We start from the raw sequence: 19478 nt of genomic DNA on the forward strand, positions 1-19478 counted from the left end.
TCAACCCAATCCAACCCATTCGAAAAATATGTTTGAAATTTGAGTTTAACACTTGAAAACTCCGATAGTCTCTGTGACATGATCACATTATTTATTAGTCTTAAATTATTTGTTCTCGCTCAAATGTTATTTAAAAAAAAAAAAAAAAATTTAAAGAAATTCACATGAAACATTTAACAAATTGATATGAATCCAACAAACAAATTGATATGAATCCAACAACTGACCACTTCCATGTACCCGAACGAGCATTTACAAGAAGCAATACAAAGAAGATTCAAGTATCAAATCAAGAAAATAATGGAGTGATTGACATTGGAAAGTGATTAGAAGACTTGTCATTGGTGGTTGAATTATCAATTAAGACAATTTATGAATGCCTTAATTTCTTCCATTTGCATTTAATAGCATTTATTAGTGATTTGTGGTGGGTACCTGGACTTTATTATATTATCGTTATCTTTTGGGCCTATTTAAAGGCATGTAATATTCATGTTTGAATGGTTGAATACAAACAAACCGTTTGTGTTTTCTTGATACCTTTTTGTGTTATTCTTTTTCAAACCTGGCTTAGGTTTGATGTTTAAATCGTTTCATTGAATTAGTTTTGATCAAGCTAATTCTGGAGTGAATTGTCTTGGTACGTAAGAGTGACCATCATAGATTCCAAGTTCGATCTAAGAGTCATTCATCTTCTAACCAGCTCTTGGTTGAAATCAATCCGTTAAGTTTGTTTTCTCTGTGAACGTTTTGCAAAGATTCTAGAATGGCCTCTAGCTTTGCAAAATCCAGCATTGTTGGCGCTTATCACAAATTTTTATAATATTTGAAGTAAAACATAATTAATCATAAAGTTTATAATATTTTACATTTGATTTAAAGTTATAATGGAAATGATATGAAAATTAAAAAAAGAAATATTTTTATAATAAAGTAATTTATTAATATTTTATAAATATCAACATTCCCAAAGTAGATAAAGTTGTATGGTGACCAAACGACAAGAAGCCCGCCTCGTGCTGGGGCTAAATCAAACATTCCCCATCCTATTATATATAATTTATCACCTATTTTAAAATTTAAATTTATTAAATAATAAACCGAACCAACACGATTATAAAACATTTGAATTGAGTTGATTCAGGTTATTCGATATGTTTATTAAAAAAAAAAAAAAAAAAAAAAAAACTTTTTCTGATAATACATACGTCTAACCTTGAGTTAAAATTCGCAACTCAATTTTGAAAATTTATTTATTTATTTTACTATAACACGTGGGGAAGCAATTTGGATCTTAGGCATTCTAAGTATATTACTAACCTTTTGTAGTTTAAATTCCTTTTTTTGCACGAATCCGTTTCGGACCACCACTAGTCTCCCCTACTGCTCTTTGACCTTAGAACGAGATTGTGGAATCCGGTGAGTGACGAAACTTGATAGGAATTTAGTATATGTAAAGAGAGAGTTTTGAGAGAATTTCTCAAAGTTTTTCGAGAAGAATTTTCATGTACCTTGATCACTTTATCTATAGAGTCATATTTGCAAATTTTACTCCTTTGTGGGATTATGTGGCAAGCATGCAAGTTTGAGTTAGCATAGTTCATAAATTTTCATTCATTTAAACCCAACCAAAACCATATAAATTTGATTGATTTTTTCGAGCCATTGAAATTTTTAAACACCCCTATACGATTTTTTTCTGTAAATATCGATAAGAAAATTAATAATCTAAACTAAATTAGTAATTTGTTCTAACGTACCTATGAACCAAACTTAATCTCTAATCCGTTCATTTCTACCCGCAAGGAAATCAAATGTCAATTCCCATGAGCGGCAAAAATCAATAAACAAAGTACAAAAGTGGTCGGAGGAACGCTACGCTTTGGTTACCAAGAAACAAGTTCTAAAGGTGACATTCTCGGATTTACGACTGTTCCCGTCATTGAAGGTTAGTTATGTCAAATGAGCTCAACTCGATTTATTTTTTCATCATTTAAAGTCATATTTCACTTGAGTGCCAAACGTTGATCTATCTAGATTAGATCAGATCAAATATTCACATTCTCGTATATATCGTAGTTACTTTCGAAAACTTTCCGATCGCTATCCCATTATTGAATTTGCATGAACATCATGAAGAACGTTATTATTTGGTCGAAATGAAAGGGATGCCAAAATGGAAGAAGATGCAATGAAGAAACCACCGTACCTAGTAGGAAAGGAAAGGTGCCATTGTTAAGAGCCATTAAAAAGCTTGTGCTTCAGATGTCATCATTTTGATTATCAATCAGCAACCTAATCAAACAACCCTACGCCATTTCTTTCTACTTCTGCTTCTGCTTCTTCTTCCACCCTCCATCATCAACTTCTTAAACTTCCACTTCCTTTCTCTAGCCATCTTGTTCTTTCGTCTAATCAAAATGATTTGACCCTACACAAAACCCTTCACTCAACCCTAAACTTCTCCTTCACAAACATTACAACCATGCTTATTCTATCCATTTTGGCTGCATTGTCTTGTTACGTGTCGTGGTTAGCCTCATAGTTTTAAAATGTGTCTACTAAGGAGAGGTTTCCACACCTTTATAAAGAATATGAGATCTCACAATCCACCTCCTGAGGGTTGGCTTTGATACCATTTGTAACCGTCCAAGCCCACCATTAGCAGATATTGTCTGCTTTTGACTCGTCACATATTGTCGTCATCCTCACAGTTTTAAAATACGTCTGCTAGGGAGAGGTTTCTATACCCTCATAAGAAATATTTCGTTATTCTCTACAACCGACGTGGGATCTCACAATCCACCCCCCTTGTAGGCCAACATCCTCGTTGGTATACTAGTCAGTGTCTGACTTTGATATCATTTGTAATAGTCCAAACTCACCACTAACAGATATTGTCCGTTTTAGACCGTTACGTATCGACATTAGCCTCACGATTTTTTAAACGCACATGTTAGGGAGAGGTTTCCTCGTTCTCTTCTCTAACCGATGTGGGATCTCACAATTCACTTCCCTTGTAGGCCAACATCCTCGCTGGCATACCAATCAGTGTCTGGCTTTGATATCATTTGTAACAGCCCAAACTTACCACTAACAGATATTGTCTGTTTTAGACCGTTACATACCGATATCAGCCTCACGATATTTTAAACACACATGTTAGATAGAGGTTTCCTGGTTCTCCTCTCTAACCGATGTGGGATCTCACAATCCACCCCTCTTGGAGGCCAGCATCCTTACTGGTACACCACTCAGTGCTTGACTGTGATAGCATTTGTAACAACCAAAATCTATCGCTAATAGATATTATGTATACACGGATAGGGAGAATGTTTGGTTGTGATTTTATAATTTTTGATATGTATGAATGAAAGTAGAAGGAAGGTAGAGGGGTGATATCTAGTAATGATAGCTAATGATTGTAAGGAAGGAAGAGATGATGTAACATTTGCAGAGCAATGGGTGCAGCTTCATGCAGTGCCTATTTCAGAAACAATGCCTTCTTCTTCTTTCTTTCTTTTCTTTTGGAAAACCTCAATCTCAAGATATCACCTGATTTTTTCTTCTTAAAGTGGATTTGGGCAATGTGTTTATTATTATTTTACCTTTTTTCCTTAACCCTTTTTCTGTGTCTATCAACTTTTCCTTCTTCTCCACCCTAACCCTAAACTTTTAGTTTCATGTCCGGTAGATTCGAGTTGGTGATACATGGAAATCACTACAAGGGGAGTAAGATTCAGATTATTTTGTTGATTGAATATCTCAAGGCAAGAACATTATTTGAAATTCGAATAATTCCACAAGCAAGTTCGATCATGTCTAGCTTGAATGATTCTTGTTGATCAAATATCTCAACGTAAGAACACTTGTTTGAGATTCGAATCACTCCACAAGCAAGATCGATCATATTTAGCTTGAAAACTTGACCATTGGCTAAAGAAGGCACAAATGCTCATTCTACCGTATTTTCCAAGTCTCCCAGCAAATACAACACATATGGTTTTACTAGCCTCAAAATGAAATTATTAAAGGCATTCAAAGAGTAACATTCATACTTGTCATAATTAACCATTATGTAATTATAACCTAAAGTAAATGAAAAGTCTTAAAATACACTAATGAAATACAATAACTCTAAAATGTAATCCACCCAAAATTTATAACACGAAACTTCATTCTTCTTCAATGTAGCATGAATTGAAATATCTTTTGATAATTTCAACAATATTTTCTTCCCATCTTCATTGAAGTATATTGTATGATTGATATCTCTTAGTTTATATAGTTGGGTTTCGAAAGGGGTGAATTAGTAGAATGAAACATTTGAGCCCAACAGGGATAGTTCGAAGAGGACAATATATACTAAGTAGATAAAAGACTAAATTGACCCTAAGAGGTTTTGGGTAAAATAGAAAGCATGTGAGAAAAGAAGGTTGAAGGATGTAGACTAAAATGGTAATATGGCTTTTACCATTTATATCCATGAATTAAAAAAGAGAAAGAAAAAAGGAAAAAGGAATTAGGGATGTGTATAATCCAGTGTTGTGAAACCCTAATTGTATGATTGAGTAATAGCTTTCATTTCCTCTTCATTCCCTTTTCACCTTTTCGTCTAATTCCATTGATTGGACCATACTCCCAAAAGCTGGTTTCTTTCTGTAACCCTAAACCCTAATTCTAAAACCCTAAAAATCTAATCCCGATTTTCCACACAAAATATAAAGAAAAAAAAGGGGTCTGCACGTGTCTAAGCTCACCATAGTTATGATTGCGTGCATTAATGGCTGGCCTCAGACATGGAGAAATGAAGAAGATGACTCTATCACCTCACTGACCCACCTACACATTTCTTCTTGGTGTGTTCTTCAAGGCCTCATAATTTTAAAAACACAAAAAAAAACCAAACCTTTTTTCTCTAACCATGTTGTGACAAGTGTGAAAATGGGGATTGTAATTTCTCTTTTTTTTTTTTTTTTTTTTAAATCAAAGTAATCGAAGGTAGATGAGAACGAAACATTTCTCATAAACGTTCTCATAAACGTGTGAAGTTATTTTAAAATCTTGAGAGTAAATAAACGTGTGAACTTATTTTAAAATCTTGAGAGGAAGTTCATAAGAAAAAGTCTAAAGATGACAATATCTGCGAGCGGTGTACCAGCGAGGACGCTGGCTCCCAAGGAGGGTGGATTATGAGATAGGGCTAAGGTTTTTACAAATGGTATCAAAGCCAGACATTGGACGGCATTTCAGCGAGGACGCTGGTATCCCAAGGGATGGATTGTGAGATAGGGCTTAAGTTGTTACAGATGGTGTCAAAACTAGACACTGAGCGGTGTACCTGCGAGAACGCTGAGCTCCCAAATAATGAATAACGTTGGGCTCTCAAGGGGTGAATTGTGCGATAGGACTAAGCCTGTTATAAATGGTATCAGAGCCAGATACTGGATGATGTGCCAACGAGTTGGGTAGTGCAAAGGGGTGAATATCAGGTGGTGTACCAACGAGGACATTGGACCCACAAGGGGTGGATTGTGAGATAGCAATACACGTTTTAAAACCTTGAGGGAAGTCGGGCCAAGGGAGTGGATTGTGAGATAGGGCTGAAACGGTTACAAATGATATTAAAACCAAACACTAGAGAATGTATCAGTAAGGACGCTAGACCTTCAAATGGTGAATTGTGAAATAGGGCTGAGACGGTTACAAATGGTAACAGAGTCAGATACTGAGCGGTGTACTAGCGAGGACACTAGACCCATAAGAAGGTGGATTGTGATATACCTCTCCTTAGTAGACGCATTTTAAAATCTTGATTGGAAGTAAAAAATGAAAAAAAAAAACAACTCTTTACCCTCTTCATTCCCTTTTACCACTTCCAGCCAAATGCCTTAACATCTTCTTCACTACCAGAATCTTTTCCCTTATATAAACCCAACATCTCTCTAAGAACCAGAATGGAAGCAATGGCGAAGTCTAGATTCAAAAGGGTTTGTGTCTTTTGTGGGAGTAGTACAGGGAAGAGGAACTGCTATAGAGATGCCGCCATTGAATTAGCTCAAGAGCTTGTGAGTTCTTCAATCCTTTTCAAACTCTCTAAAATTTCATCACTTTTTTCATATCTGAATCTCTTTTGAAGGTCTCAAGAAGATTGGACCTTGTTTATGGCGGTGGAAGTATAGGACTTATGGGTTTGGTATCTCAAGCTGTTCATAGAGGTGGAAGAAAAGTCATTGGGTTAGTCAAAAACCCTCAAAAGTTATGGCTATCCCTTACATAATGCTTTATTCTGAAATGGGTTTGTGGGTTTGGTTTGTAGGATAATCCCAAGAACATTGATGAACAAAGAGGTAAAATTTTGAGCACAAAATCGAAATGGGTATGTGTTTTTGTTATGGTTTGTGGTTTAAATGAAGAGTTTTTGCAGTTAACTGGCGAGACAGTTGGGGAGGTAAAGCCAGTGGCCGACATGCACGAAAGAAAGGCAGAAATGGCCCGCCATTCTGACTGTTTCATAGCTCTCCCAGGTGGCTATGGGACTTTGGAGGAGTTATTGGAAGTAATCACTTGGGCTCAGCTTGGAATTCATGATAAACCAGTTAAGAACATGAACAAAACGCCTTTAAATCTTTGTAATTTTTTGGTTTTGAATTGATTTTGATGTGTTTTTTTTAAACTTTTTAGGTGGGTTTGCTGAATGTTGATGGTTATTATAACTATCTTTTGACTTTTATTGACAAAGCTGTGGATGATGGCTTTATAAAGCCATCTCAGAGAAGCATCATAGTTTCTGCACCAAATGCCAAAGAACTTGTCCAAAAGCTTGAGGTTAATACTTTCTCTTTCACCCCTTTTCTTCAAAATCCATTCTTTTTCTTAATTGTGTTTGATGCATAGTTCACACCGAGACATGTATCCTTATTATTATTATAGATTTGTTCATAAATTTATAGTAAAAGTTATTTTTTTTCACGTGCATATTTAGATTTGTTACTAAATTTATAGTAAAAGTTATTTTTCTATGTGTATATTTAGATTTGTTCTTAAATTTTTAGTAAAAGTTATTTTTTCACATGGTTTTTTAGATTTGATTGTAAATTTATAGTAAAAATTATTTTTTTCATGTGGGTATTTAAATTTGTTCGTAAGTTTATAGTAAAAGTTATTTTTTCATGTGGGTATTTAAGATATGTTAGTAAATTTATAGTAAAAGTTTACTAGAGTCGAAAAAATTGTCATCTTAAGTTTCTTTCGTAATTTTGAGCTAAAAAAAAGAACGAACGATTTGTTCCATTATTATATCTATTAATACAATTGTTTAGTGATTATCTTAGTAATTATGAACTTGTTTGTTGTGGTCAAACTTTAAGAACACTAATGAAGTTTATATTAAAAATTTCTTGATTTTCTAGCTTTTCCATAAAAAACAATGAAGAAAAATAGATTGAATTGTTTGAATATTGAGATGAAAATGATATTTTATGTATGGATATATGATGAGAGTAATACTAAAGTTGGGTGAGTTAGGAATATGTACCTGTTCATGATGGGGTGATAGCTAAGGCAATGTGGGAAGTTGGGCAGCAGCAGCAGAAGCAGCCGCAGCAGCAGCAACAGCAGCCACAAGTGGGGTTCAGTGCCACCACTATGCACACCGAGATAGCCCTCTAAATTAACACAAGGGAAGAAGAAAAAAAAGGGTTTAAATATTAATACCCTTTGCTTTTGATATCATTTTGTGTATCACATCAATCATTCCTTAACCGATATGGTAAGCTCGAAAATTTAGAAATCGATCAAACAAGAAAATTGCCACTCACTTCTTTTTTTTTTTTTTTTTTTTTTTTTTTTTTTTTTTTGCCTTTTGTTTTGTAGTTTGGTTGATTTATGGCTTACTAAACCTTGTATTTTGATGATGCCTTTATGTACAAAAAAAGATATTATATATAGGAATCCAAAACAAATTCCTAATTGATACCGCCTCGTCTCTCTCGACTAGTTTTTCTTTTTATTTATAGAAAATGTCTTGTAATCTTGTCGTATATCGAAATATAATTTTTAAAAAGTAATGCTTGGATGTTAGCATGATTTTCAAATCACATAGTGCCAAATGACAAGTTGATCTTTTTTTTTCCTCTTTTGGTTGGATTTTGTCGAATTAAACCCTACTTTTCTAACAAGTTGTTGGTTGAGATTGTCGAACTATCTTTAGAGAAGTAAGTAACGTGGTGTTCTTATTAGGCTAGAGGTAGTCGGTTCGGATGCTACCCATGATTGGTAATGGCATGACTGACATTAGGCTAGAGGCAATCGGTCCGGATGTTACCCACGATTGGTAATGACATGATTGAAACTAGGCTAGAGGCAGCCAATCCAGATGTTACCCACGATTGGTAATGGCATGACTGGAATTAGGCTAGAGGGAGCTGGTCTAGATGTTACCCACGATTGGTAATGGCATGACTGGAATAGGGTAGAGATGAAACAAGGTTACATGTTGTTTCGGCTCTAACTTAGCCACCCAACCTAACAATTCAAGGGTCAATCTTGCCATCTTTCTTGTAGATCATCCATGGGTTACTAAGGTTACATGTTGTTTCGTGTTCCAAAGCAATGATGGGTGCTAACTCGGCTACCCAACCTAACAACGAGCCATAGGTTTGAATCGTGCCATCTTTCTCGTAAATCATCTAAAGTTAGGATTTTTATTTTTTATTTTTTAGGTGTGTGGTGGTTAAGTGAATGTGGGTGTTGGGTTTTGAGAGGTGATGATTGATCATAAATGTAGTACCACAAGAGCAATAGGTTCATTTTTTGCAGGGACAGAGATATTTGTTTTTTAAACTGTAGCCCATGGCTGCTTTCTCTGCCCCCTTCTGAAAAAGCATTCTTCTGCAAATTTGCAGAAAGAGAGAGAGTAATTGTTTTGGAAACTCCAAGAGAGAGGAAGATTCAAACTTTTTATGTTCAAAGTGATCGTAAGAGATGATGATTCATTGCCCAATTTTGGGTTCTTTTGTTTGTCCCATTCCCCAATTTGCAATTCCCCTTTTAACTCATCATCCCATCATTACTTTCAAAATCTCTATTAGATACCCACTTCGAGCATAGTTCTATCCATAAAGACACACCCCGACACACTCGTTCAATTGAGCATACGAGTGAAATCTTTTGATGTCTAGTCCTGATACCATTTGTAACAGCCTAAACTCACTACTAACAGATATGATCTGTTTTGTCTCGTTATGTAGTGCTACAAATGCGTTTATTAGGGAGAGATTTTCACACCCTTATAAGAAATGTTTCGTTCTCCTCTCCAATTGATGTCCAATCACACAATCCACTCCTCTTTGTGTATGACCGTCAACTTCACGATTTTAAAACGCGTCTGTTACAGAGAGATTTTAAGTTTCGTTCCCCTTTTCGACCGATATAAACTTATATGATTGAAACACGGAGATCTAAAATGATAAGGTACGCCTTAAGAACATGTGGGTAGGGATAACTTATAAGCATTATCATGGGTGGCCCTTGAGGAAAAAGGGAACTGAAAGTGGGGTTGTATTTGTTGTACCCTATCCTTGCATTTTGGGTCCATGAAAGACACGTAAAGTTCTATTTCCATGAGGGGGTGATCAAACCCTAACAAAGTATGTACAGGCAGAAGGGTCCTTGTTTTTTGGTGCAACGTGACCTTAACTGGGGACCCTTTTTCCTCTCTGGCTGTCTCTTATTGTCAACTTGGTGTGTCTGTGTGTGGTGGTCTCCATGTCTATCCATCACACTGTGGTAGCGTCTCCTTTGGTGCCCTTTAACATGTTTGGGATTGCTACTCACTTCATTTCTCCACCTGGGTCAACCCATAAGAATAAGGGTAACGTAACGTGTATATAGCAGCTTAGTAGATAACGATATCAATTATCATTGCATAGTTCGACATCTCACATCTCACCCTGCTTTATGTTGATTTCAATTGTACTCGTTCAAATGATTCTCAAACAACCCTATTTTTTCTTTTTTCATGTGGCACCAATGGCTAAACATTTAACTCCGGCGCTCAATTGAATGCAAGAGAATTATACATTGTACTTTTTCATACATAATCATAGTTATAATATTTATTAGGGTTTAGGGTGTTCCTATAACCTAAGAACCGACTCACTCGAATTACTCCAACCCAACCAAACCTAAACCATAAATGTTGGGTTGGGTTAATTTTTTTTTGTTTGGGCTGAATTTTTTGAAAATTGAAAAATACTGGGTTGGGTAAACATTTTTTTTTTTTTTTTGTCGAGAATCCGAAAATAGGGCTACAATCCAACCTAAATCTACTCAAAACTGAGGGGTAAGTTATGAATACTATTCGAGTTGCTCAGGTCACCAACTCAACCAACTCGAAATTTCGAAAAACTGAAAAAAAAAAAAAAAAATTGAGTTGTGTTAAAAAAATTTTGTCGAAAATCTGAAAATAGGGTTACAACCAAACTTAACCCTTCTCAAAACAGGGAGGTAAGTGTGAATATTATTCGGGTTGCTCAGGACACGAACTCAACCAAATCCGAAATTTCGAGTTGATCTGAAGCTCGAAAGATTTCTCAAACCCAATTCCACTCAACTCGTATACACTTTTGGAGGCCGAACACGAACGAGTCAGCTAACAAATAAAGTGGGGGAATAGAGAAGATGATGAAAATGATGATGGTGAAACAGTGGGTAAAAGTGAATGGTGATGAAAATGATGCAAATTCCTCTCAAGTGAGAGTGAGAGTGGCAATTCCCATCCCCACCAAACCACACATCTTTGCTTCCCCCACTGACAAAACCCATCTTCTTCCTCTTGTCTGTCTCCTCCATTCCCCTACATACCTCTCCTTCTAACCCCCACATTCATTTGGATTCATCTCTCCCTCTCCCTTCAAATCAAACCCTTTGGGACCTTCCTTTCACTCTTCCTCTCTTTAACTATGCCTTCTCATCATTTCATAAGTTTTAGCTCGACCCAATTAGACGACGGTTCGCTTACCACCTTTGAAAAGTTGCCCCGTTTTTTATTGAGCCGAACCTAAGAACGAACATCTAGGGTTGTTTCAAAAGCATAAAGTTGAGATCGAAACTGTAAATGACTGGTTGGAATATGTGTGGATTAGGTTAGATGAAATTGTTTGATGTATGAATAACATATATGTGCTATGACACATTTAACATGTTACTTGTACATGTACTATGTTGATATAATCATGTTTATATTGAACACAACTCTACGTGGAAATACTCGCACACTTTATTAAGACCAATCGAGAAGCGATTTACAAGACACTCGTAAAAACTACTATTTTGTATTGTTTGAGATTTCTTGGGATGATAAACTAAATAGGGTGGAGGGGTATACTCGATGATAAGTAATCAATTCCTAAAATTTCTCAACTTTTTTCCTACAATATCTAAATCATTTACATAAATTTATTCTTAAAATCTCTAAATCATTTTCTTAACATAAATATAGTCCCCATACAATAGAGCTTAACTCTATACCTAATGTATGAGATCCGACAATGATTGGGAAGGAGAATGAAACATTCTTTATAAGGATGTAAAAATCTCTCCCTATCAAATGGGTTTTAAAAACCTTGAGGGGAGTCGAGAGAGGTAAGCCCAAAGAGACAATATTTATTGATGGTGGGCTTGAGTTGTTACAAATGGTATCAGAGTCAGATATCGGGTGATATGCCAGCGAGGAGGTTGAGCTCCAAAGGGGGTGGACACGAGGAGTGTGTCAGCAAGGTCATTGGGAACCAAAGGGGTGGATTGGGAGTCGCACATTGGAGAATAGAATGAGTGCTAGCAACCAGTTTAAATAAAATTGTAAACAAGATTTTAAAATTAAATTAAAAAAAAAGCAATTTGGCACATTGAGGGCCAATCGTTTAGTGGGATTGATGAGAAAGACTCCAAAGTCAAATAATCATCAATTTTTTCTTTTGAATTATTATTATTATATTTTACTTTTTTTTTTTTTAAATGGTCAATTATTTGTGATTTTCTTTTTTATTGCCTTTTTCTTTTCTTTCTCTCTTTTAGAGACTTGGTCCTATTGATTAAAAAATCCTTCGACTTTAGCTTTTTTTTTTTTTTTTTAAACGAAGAATTATTTTGATCGTTTCCTTGACTATCAAAATTAGAGATGTACATGAATGGGGTAAAATAAAATTAGAAAAAAAATTCGACTAATACAAAATTTAGAGTCGATAACATAATGACACGAATAAGATTTACAGAACCCAATTATCTATTGATCTAGCCGTTCACTTTTTGAATCATTAAGGTGAAAATTTAATAATATATTTAAACTATTGGAAAATAAAGATATGGGGAGGCTTATTTTCCATGGAGGAAGTGATCAAACAATCTTCCAAGTGTTGGGATTCCAACAATATAATCAAGCAAAGACCAAATGTCAAAAGACTCATTCAACCAAGAACAAGAGTATTGAAGAGACTAAGACTTGTTGGGTTTTGAATTTGAAACTCCCATATTCTTCTTCCTATTCCTCTAATCATCAAAATCACGAGAAATTGTGAGATCTCGGGAACGAAACATTTCTTATAAGGATGTGGAAACCTTTTTCTAATAGACCCATTTTAAAAATCGTGAAGTTAACGACGATACAGCCAAAACAGACAATATTTGCTAGCGTTGGACTTGGACTAGGAAAGTTGCACCGAAGAATGTTCCTATAGAATGTTGTTTTTCGACAATCGGAGGGAAATCCTTTTCTGGTGTAAGAGGAAATCGTTTGACGGGAGGAGAGAGGAAAGTCGTTGGAAGAAAATAAAACGGGTAAAAATAACAGAGAGAGAATTGCAATTTGATTTGCTAAAGAGGAGGTGATTTTTTCTTGTCAACCGATTCACCTATTTAAACAATTAACTATCTTCAAAATGCTGTAGAGTGGCCAACTACATGTGTGCCATTAAAATTGTTAATCCATTCGACGTGTTTGTCAAATGGTCACAGGAAAATATTTAATCAAACTAATTAATACGTGTAAACCTACCTAAGAAAACCAACCGGCTTTTATCTAACATAGAATCTAGACGAGGACGACGACAAAAAAAAAAAAAAAAAAAAAAAAAAAAAAAAAAAAGTTTGGCAAAGAACCAAACAGCCCAAATTTGATGAATCAATGAGAAGAAGCCGTGTGGGCTCTACTTTGTTTTCTTTTTTTCTCCCTTTTTGTTGTGAAGTGGCCACAAAAATAACTCAAAGTTTCTGTTCTTGAGTTTCTTGACCAAGTCTCAAGTCTTCTTTTATGAGCCAAGACTTTAGAAAAGCTCCCAAAATTGTAGCTTGAACCATCTATAACTTGGCTTATAAATGTGTGCATGGGCCAATACCTTCATAACTCGTTGTACTAAAACAAGCAAACACTGTTGATCACTCTAAAAACCAGACATTTGTAGCACAGAAATGACACACCAAACTGATCATCTTCCTGGGTTTAGATTCCACCCCACAGAAGAAGAGCTTCTTGAGTTTTATCTGAAACATGTGGTTTCTGGCAAGGGGCTGCAGTTTGATCCTATTGGAACTCTTAATATCTATCATCATGATCCTTGGGAGTTGCCTGGTATGCATTGTTCAAAACATTGTTTACTGCTCTGTTTGATTCAATGGATTGAAATGTGATGTGTTTTTGTGTGTAGGATTGGCAAGGATTGGAGAGAGAGAGTGGTACTTTTTTGTGCCAAGAGATAGGAAGCTTGGTGGGGGTGGGAGGCCTAATAGAACCACCAAAAATGGTTACTGGAAAGCTACTGGATCGGACCGAAAGATTGTTCGGTTATCGGATCCTAAACAACTCATTGGATTGAGAAAGACGCTTGTGTTCTACTCGGGAAGAGCGACTAGAGGAAGCAAGACTGATTGGATCATGAATGAGTATCGTTTTCCTGATAACTCACCATTGTCAAAGGTATCTGAGCGTTTGTTAACATAAATGTGTTTCATAACTATTTCTTGGGAATTAGGAACTATGAGATCCCATATCGGTTAGAGAGGAGAATGAAGCATTCCTTGTAAGGGTGTGAAATCCTCTCCCTTGTATACGCGTTTTAAAATCTTGAGAGGAAGGAGGACAATATCTGCTAGTGGTAGACTTGAGCTGTTACAAATGATATCAGAGCTAGCCACTAGGCGGAGTGCCAGCAAGGATGCTGGACCCCAAGGGGGGTGGATGGTAAAATTTCACATCGGTTGGAGAGGAGAACGAAACATTCCTTATAAGGGTGTGGAAACTTATCCCTAGTAAACGCGTTTTAAAACTTTGAGGGGAAGGTCAAAGAGAACCATATCTGCTAGTCGTGGACTTGGGCTGTTACAAATGGTATTAGAGTCAGACACCGGGCGGTGTGCCAGCGAGGATGCTGGGTCTCCAAGGGGGGTGGATTGTGAGATCCCACGTCGGTTGGAGAGGAGATGAAACATTCCTTATAAGGGGTGTGGAAATCTCTCCCTAGTAGATGCGTTTTAAAACCTTGAGGGTAAACTCAGAAGGAAAACCCAAAGAGGACAATATTTGTTAGCGGTGCACATGGACTGATACAAATGGTATCAGAGCCAGACACTGGGCGATGTGCCAGCGAGGACCCTGGGTCCCCACGGGGGGTGGATTCTGAGATCCCACGTCGGTTGGAGAAGAGAACGAAACATTCCTTATAAGGGTCTAGAAATCTCTCCATAGTAAATGCATTTTAAAACCTTGAGGGGAAGCCCAGTGAAAACGAGCTCTTATTGTTAGCGGTGAGCGTCGGTTGTTACTGGAACGTGTCTTGCTATTCATCTCACTTAGAAGTTATTATGAACTTTGTAATGATTCATCATGTTTTACATTGTTTGTAATGCAGGACATGGTACTATGCAAAATCTATAGAAAAGCAACTTCCTTGAAAGTGCTAGAGCAAAGGGCAGCCATGGAGGAGGAAGATGCTAAGCATTTTCAGGCTTCCTCTTCACCACCTGCATCACCATTTGAGTCCATTTCCTTTTGCAGCCAACAGGAAGAAATGGTTCCTTCTGTAATCCCAACCCATGAAGTTCTCAAGAAAGAACTAGAAGTGGCAGCCATGGTGGCTAGAACAAAGGAAGAGAAAGCAGTGGAGCCAAAATTTACCTATACACCTTTGCAAATCCCATCAGAGCTGGATAAACTGGACATGGACTGGTCCCAAGACCTATTTTGGAGTCAACTTAACAGTCCATGGCTTCAAACTTTGACCCCATACATGCTTAATTTCTAACGTTTATGCATAGCAATAGCCCCATAGCCCCAAATATATAGGTTGTAGATCACCTGTAAATTTCCTATCGTAACAGCTCAAGTTCACCGCTAGCCGATATTGTCTTTTTTAGACTTTTCCTTACGGGCTTCCCCTCAAGATTTCAAAACGTGTTTGTTAGGGAGATGTTTCCACACCCTTATAAAGAATGCTTTGTTCCCCACTCCAACCGATGTGGGATCTCACAATCCACCCCCTTAGGAGCCCAGCGTCCGGTGTTTGGCTCTGATACCTTATAAGGGTGTGGGAACCTTTCCCTAGTAGATGCGTTTTAAAACCGTGAGGTTGACAACGACACCCAACGGGCCAAAGTGGACAATATCTGCTAACGGTAGGCTTGAGCTGTTACACCTACCCTTTCATGTCAAACGTTTCCCTCGATTTGTTTGTTTGGACTAATAGTTGGCTTTTAAATTTACCTTGTGACTCTCTCCATGTATGGTAGGCAAGAAACTTCAAAGTTCATCCAACTTGTATAAGCCTTATTGCATTTGAAAATAATAACACATTGTTTGATTAGCAAGATCCAAATATCTTACTTGCATACAACATTCTTGACAGATATTATCTAATATGGATCAAATCTTTACCCTGAAAATGGCCAAATTCACGCCTGACCCCATGTTTCTTACATGATTTAATCGGATCAAGACAATTATGAGATGAAAAATAGAGATTCTTGCTCAAAAACTTGGAGGTATGGCAAAGAAAAGTATCATTATGAACTCAAAATTGTACAAAATCTATGCCATGAACATTGCTGATATCATGTACAGTATTCATAATGTTTTTATCTAGTTGCTAAGAATGTTGAGGAGGGATACTCTAGTTTTGATCAATCGTCGAAACACGCGCTCGATTGTTCGTTCCAAATCTCGAGTGCCTAGCTCCAACTTTTCAAGATGGTTTTGGACATTCTCAAACGCTTGAGTAGTGTCCTTGCCTTTGCTTGGCTTTTGGTATGTAACAGAGTTCAATGCATTGTCCATATTGGAAAATTCATTGAGTTCTGCCTCTACTTCAGGACACACTTCTCTCTTGCTATGCATTACACTAAGAATTGACCAACTAGACTTTGTCTTTGTCTTTGTTTTCTTCCCTGAGATAAGCAAAAGTAAGGACTCAAAAAGTCCAAGACTAATTGCTTCCACCTCTTCCAACAAGCTAACCATGGCTATAACGTTGTTGTCACTACCGACCGTCGTGTTCCTTTTCATGTCGATGCTCCGATTAGTATTAAGAGCCTTTTGGATTGCTCTCTTTACAACTTTTCTAGAGGCTAAATATTTCTTGATCTCATTTGTCGTCTCGGATCTTCGTCGAATCGCCGAGTTAAGCTCACGAACACATTCCTTTGTGTGGATCAAAGCATCCTTAGCTGAGCTGCACATATCAAGCAGCCTAAGAGATCCATCCAACAACTCATTAAACCATTTCTCTCCACATTGTCTAACCAAAGCTTCTTGAATGGAGGGTAGCAAGAGTAACTTTTCGACGCATTCGTGCAAATCCTCTAGGCCACAAAGCTGTTGGCTTATGGACGAGGATGACGACGACGACGAATCGAAGTCTCTTAGTCTAGTCAAGTGCTCATCACATTGTGAAATGAGAGGGTGTGGTCTTGATGGCAAGCTGTTTGAGCGAGTATGGTATTTGGTTTGCTTGCTTGAAGGAAAGCCAGCCATGTTTCTATCTCAACAAGAGAGAAAGAGAGGCTTGAAGATGAATATTGACAAGTCTTTGTTCATCAATATATATCAGTAAGTGAAGGAGATAAGAACAAGATATCATGAACGAGATTTGGATCTAAACCACCATGAACAAGCTAACCACTGGGATTTTGATTAATTATTATACATGATTCTCTTAGAAACATAAACTAAGGCAGCCTGGTCTGCCTCCATGGAGACAAGAAGGTTGTTTTACACATGAACACATGGGGGAAGATTGAGAATTCATGTTCCTTCTCTTTATCAAAGGGGTTATGTGCAATTAATGATATCTCAGCATTGTTCTTGCCATGTCTCCCACCACTATGTCAATAGCTTCTTTATATCTTCAATATCCTTTTGAGTATTCCGCAAAATCTGCCATGCACGAGCGGTGTTGAAAGAGTTGCCTTTTTTTAATATCAAATGGAAAACAATGACATGCTTGCATTGTTCATCTTAATTATATGTGCACATGCTCTTTTTTTCTCTCCTCGGGTAGGTGTGAGGTCTCACATCGGATAGAGAGGGGAACAAAACGTTCCTTATAAGGGTGTGGAAACCTCTTCCTAGGAGATGCATTTTAAAACCGTCGTGAGGCTGACGACGATACATAACGGGCTAAAGTGACAATATCTGTTAGTAATGGGCTTTGGCTATTACAAATGGTATCAGAGGTCTGATACAGGGCAGTGTGCCAGCGAGGACGCTAGACCTTGAGAGGGGTGAATTTTGAGGTCCCACATCGGTTGGAGAGAGAAACAAAGTATTCCTTATAAGGGTGTTTTAAAACCGTGAGGTTGACGGTGATACGTAACAGGCCAAAGCTATAACGGTCCAAGCCCACCACTAGCAGATATTGTCCTCTTTGGGCTTTCCCTTTCGAGCTTCCCCTTATAAGGAATGGGTAAAATGACTGAATGAATACGAGCTGTGGCTAATACCCGAGGCATTTTAAAACCGTCGTGAGGCTGACGACGATACATAACGGGCTAAAGTGACAATATCTGTTAGTAATGGGCTTTGGCTATTACAAATGGTATCAGAGGTCTGATACAGGGCAGTGTGCCAGCGAGGACGCTAGACCTTGAGAGGGGTGAATTTTGAGGTCCCACATCGGTTGGAGAGAGAAACAAAGTATTCCTTATAAGGGTGTTTTAAAACCGTGAGGTTGACGGTGATACGTAACAGGCCAAAGCTATAACGGTCCAAGCCCACCACTAGCAGATATTGTCCTCTTTGGGCTTTCCCTTTCGAGCTTCCCCTTATAAGGAATGGGTAAAATGACTGAATGAATACGAGCTGTGGCTAATACCCGAGGCATTTTAAAACCGTCGTGAGGCTGACGACGATACATAACGGGCTAAAGTGACAATATCTGTTAGTAATGGGCTTTGGCTATTACAAATGGTATCAGAGGTCTGATACCGGGCAGTGTGCCAGCGAGGACGCTAGACCTTGAGAGGGGTGAATTTTGAGGTCCCACATCGGTTGGAGAGAGAAACAAAGTATTCCTTATAAGGGTGTTTTAAAACCGTGAGGTTGACGGTGATACGTAACAGGCCAAAGCTATAACGGTCCAAGCCCACCACTAGCAGATATTGTCCTCTTTGGGCTTTCCCTTTCGAGCTTCCCCTTATAAGGAATGGGTAAAATGACTGAATGAATACGAGCTGTGGCTAATACCCGAGGCATTTTAAAACCGTCGTGAGGCTGACGACGATACATAACGGGCTAAAGTGACAATATCTGTTAGTAATGGGCTTTGGCTATTACAAATGGTATCAGAGGTCTGATACCGGGCAGTGTGCCAGCGAGGACGCTAGACCTTGAGAGGGGTGAATTTTGAGGTCCCACATCGGTTGGAGAGAGAAACAAAGTATTCCTTATAAGGGTGTTTTAAAACCGTGAGGTTGACGGTGATACGTAACAGGCCAAAGCTATAACGGTCCAAGCCCACCACTAGCAGATATTGTCCTCTTTGGGCTTTCCCTTTCGAGCTTCCCCTTATAAGGAATGGGTAAAATGACTGAATGAATACGAGCTGTGGCTAATACCCGAGGCATTTTAAAACCGTCGTGAGGCTGACGACGATACATAACGGGCTAAAGTGACAATATCTGTTAGTAATGGGCTTTGGCTATTACAAATGGTATCAGAGGTCTGATACCGGGCAGTGTGCCAGCGAGGACGCTAGACCTTGAGAGGGGTGAATTTTGAGGTCCCACATCGGTTGGAGAGAGAAACAAAGTATTCCTTATAAGGGTGTTTTAAAACCGTGAGGTTGACGGTGATACGTAACAGGCCAAAGCTATAACGGTCCAAGCCCACCACTAGCAGATATTGTCCTCTTTGGGCTTTCCCTTTCGAGCTTCCCCTTATAAGGAATGGGTAAAATGACTGAATGAATACGAGCTGTGGCTAATACCCGAGG

The 19478-nt window shown here is 37.8% G+C and overlaps 3 protein-coding genes across 3 annotated transcripts; 2 read left to right on the top strand and 1 right to left on the bottom strand.

Moving 5' to 3' along the window:
* Positions 1-5883: 5883 nt before the first annotated feature.
* LOC111811809 (cytokinin riboside 5'-monophosphate phosphoribohydrolase LOG5-like) lies at positions 5884-7975 on the top strand. The gene is made up of 6 exons (XM_023698847.2): positions 5884-6068; positions 6140-6237; positions 6320-6350; positions 6428-6598; positions 6685-6828; positions 7528-7975. The coding sequence occupies exons 1-6, from the start codon at positions 5958-5960 to the stop codon at positions 7669-7671; spliced, it is 699 nt and encodes a 232-aa protein (XP_023554615.2). The 5' UTR covers positions 5884-5957; the 3' UTR covers positions 7672-7975.
* A 5261-nt stretch (positions 7976-13236) lies between these two features.
* On the top strand, positions 13237-15852 carry LOC111811776 (NAC domain-containing protein 6-like). The gene is made up of 3 exons (XM_023698803.2): positions 13237-13627; positions 13704-13972; positions 14904-15852. Exons 1-3 carry the CDS (start codon positions 13468-13470, stop codon positions 15294-15296), a joined length of 822 nt encoding a protein of 273 aa, XP_023554571.1. The 5' UTR covers positions 13237-13467; the 3' UTR covers positions 15297-15852.
* A 189-nt stretch (positions 15853-16041) lies between these two features.
* LOC111776425 (uncharacterized) lies at positions 16042-17022 on the bottom strand. The gene has a single exon (XM_023655861.2). It carries the CDS (start codon positions 17018-17020, stop codon positions 16130-16132), a length of 891 nt encoding a protein of 296 aa, XP_023511629.2. The 5' UTR covers positions 17021-17022; the 3' UTR covers positions 16042-16129.
* Between the last annotated feature and the right edge of the window lie 2456 nt (positions 17023-19478).

The sequence above is a fragment of the Cucurbita pepo genome, chromosome 15 (assembly GCF_057944985.1).
Source record: "Cucurbita pepo subsp. pepo isolate OVF chromosome 15, ASM5794498v1, whole genome shotgun sequence".
NCBI classification, from domain to species: Eukaryota; Viridiplantae; Streptophyta; class Magnoliopsida; order Cucurbitales; family Cucurbitaceae; genus Cucurbita; species Cucurbita pepo.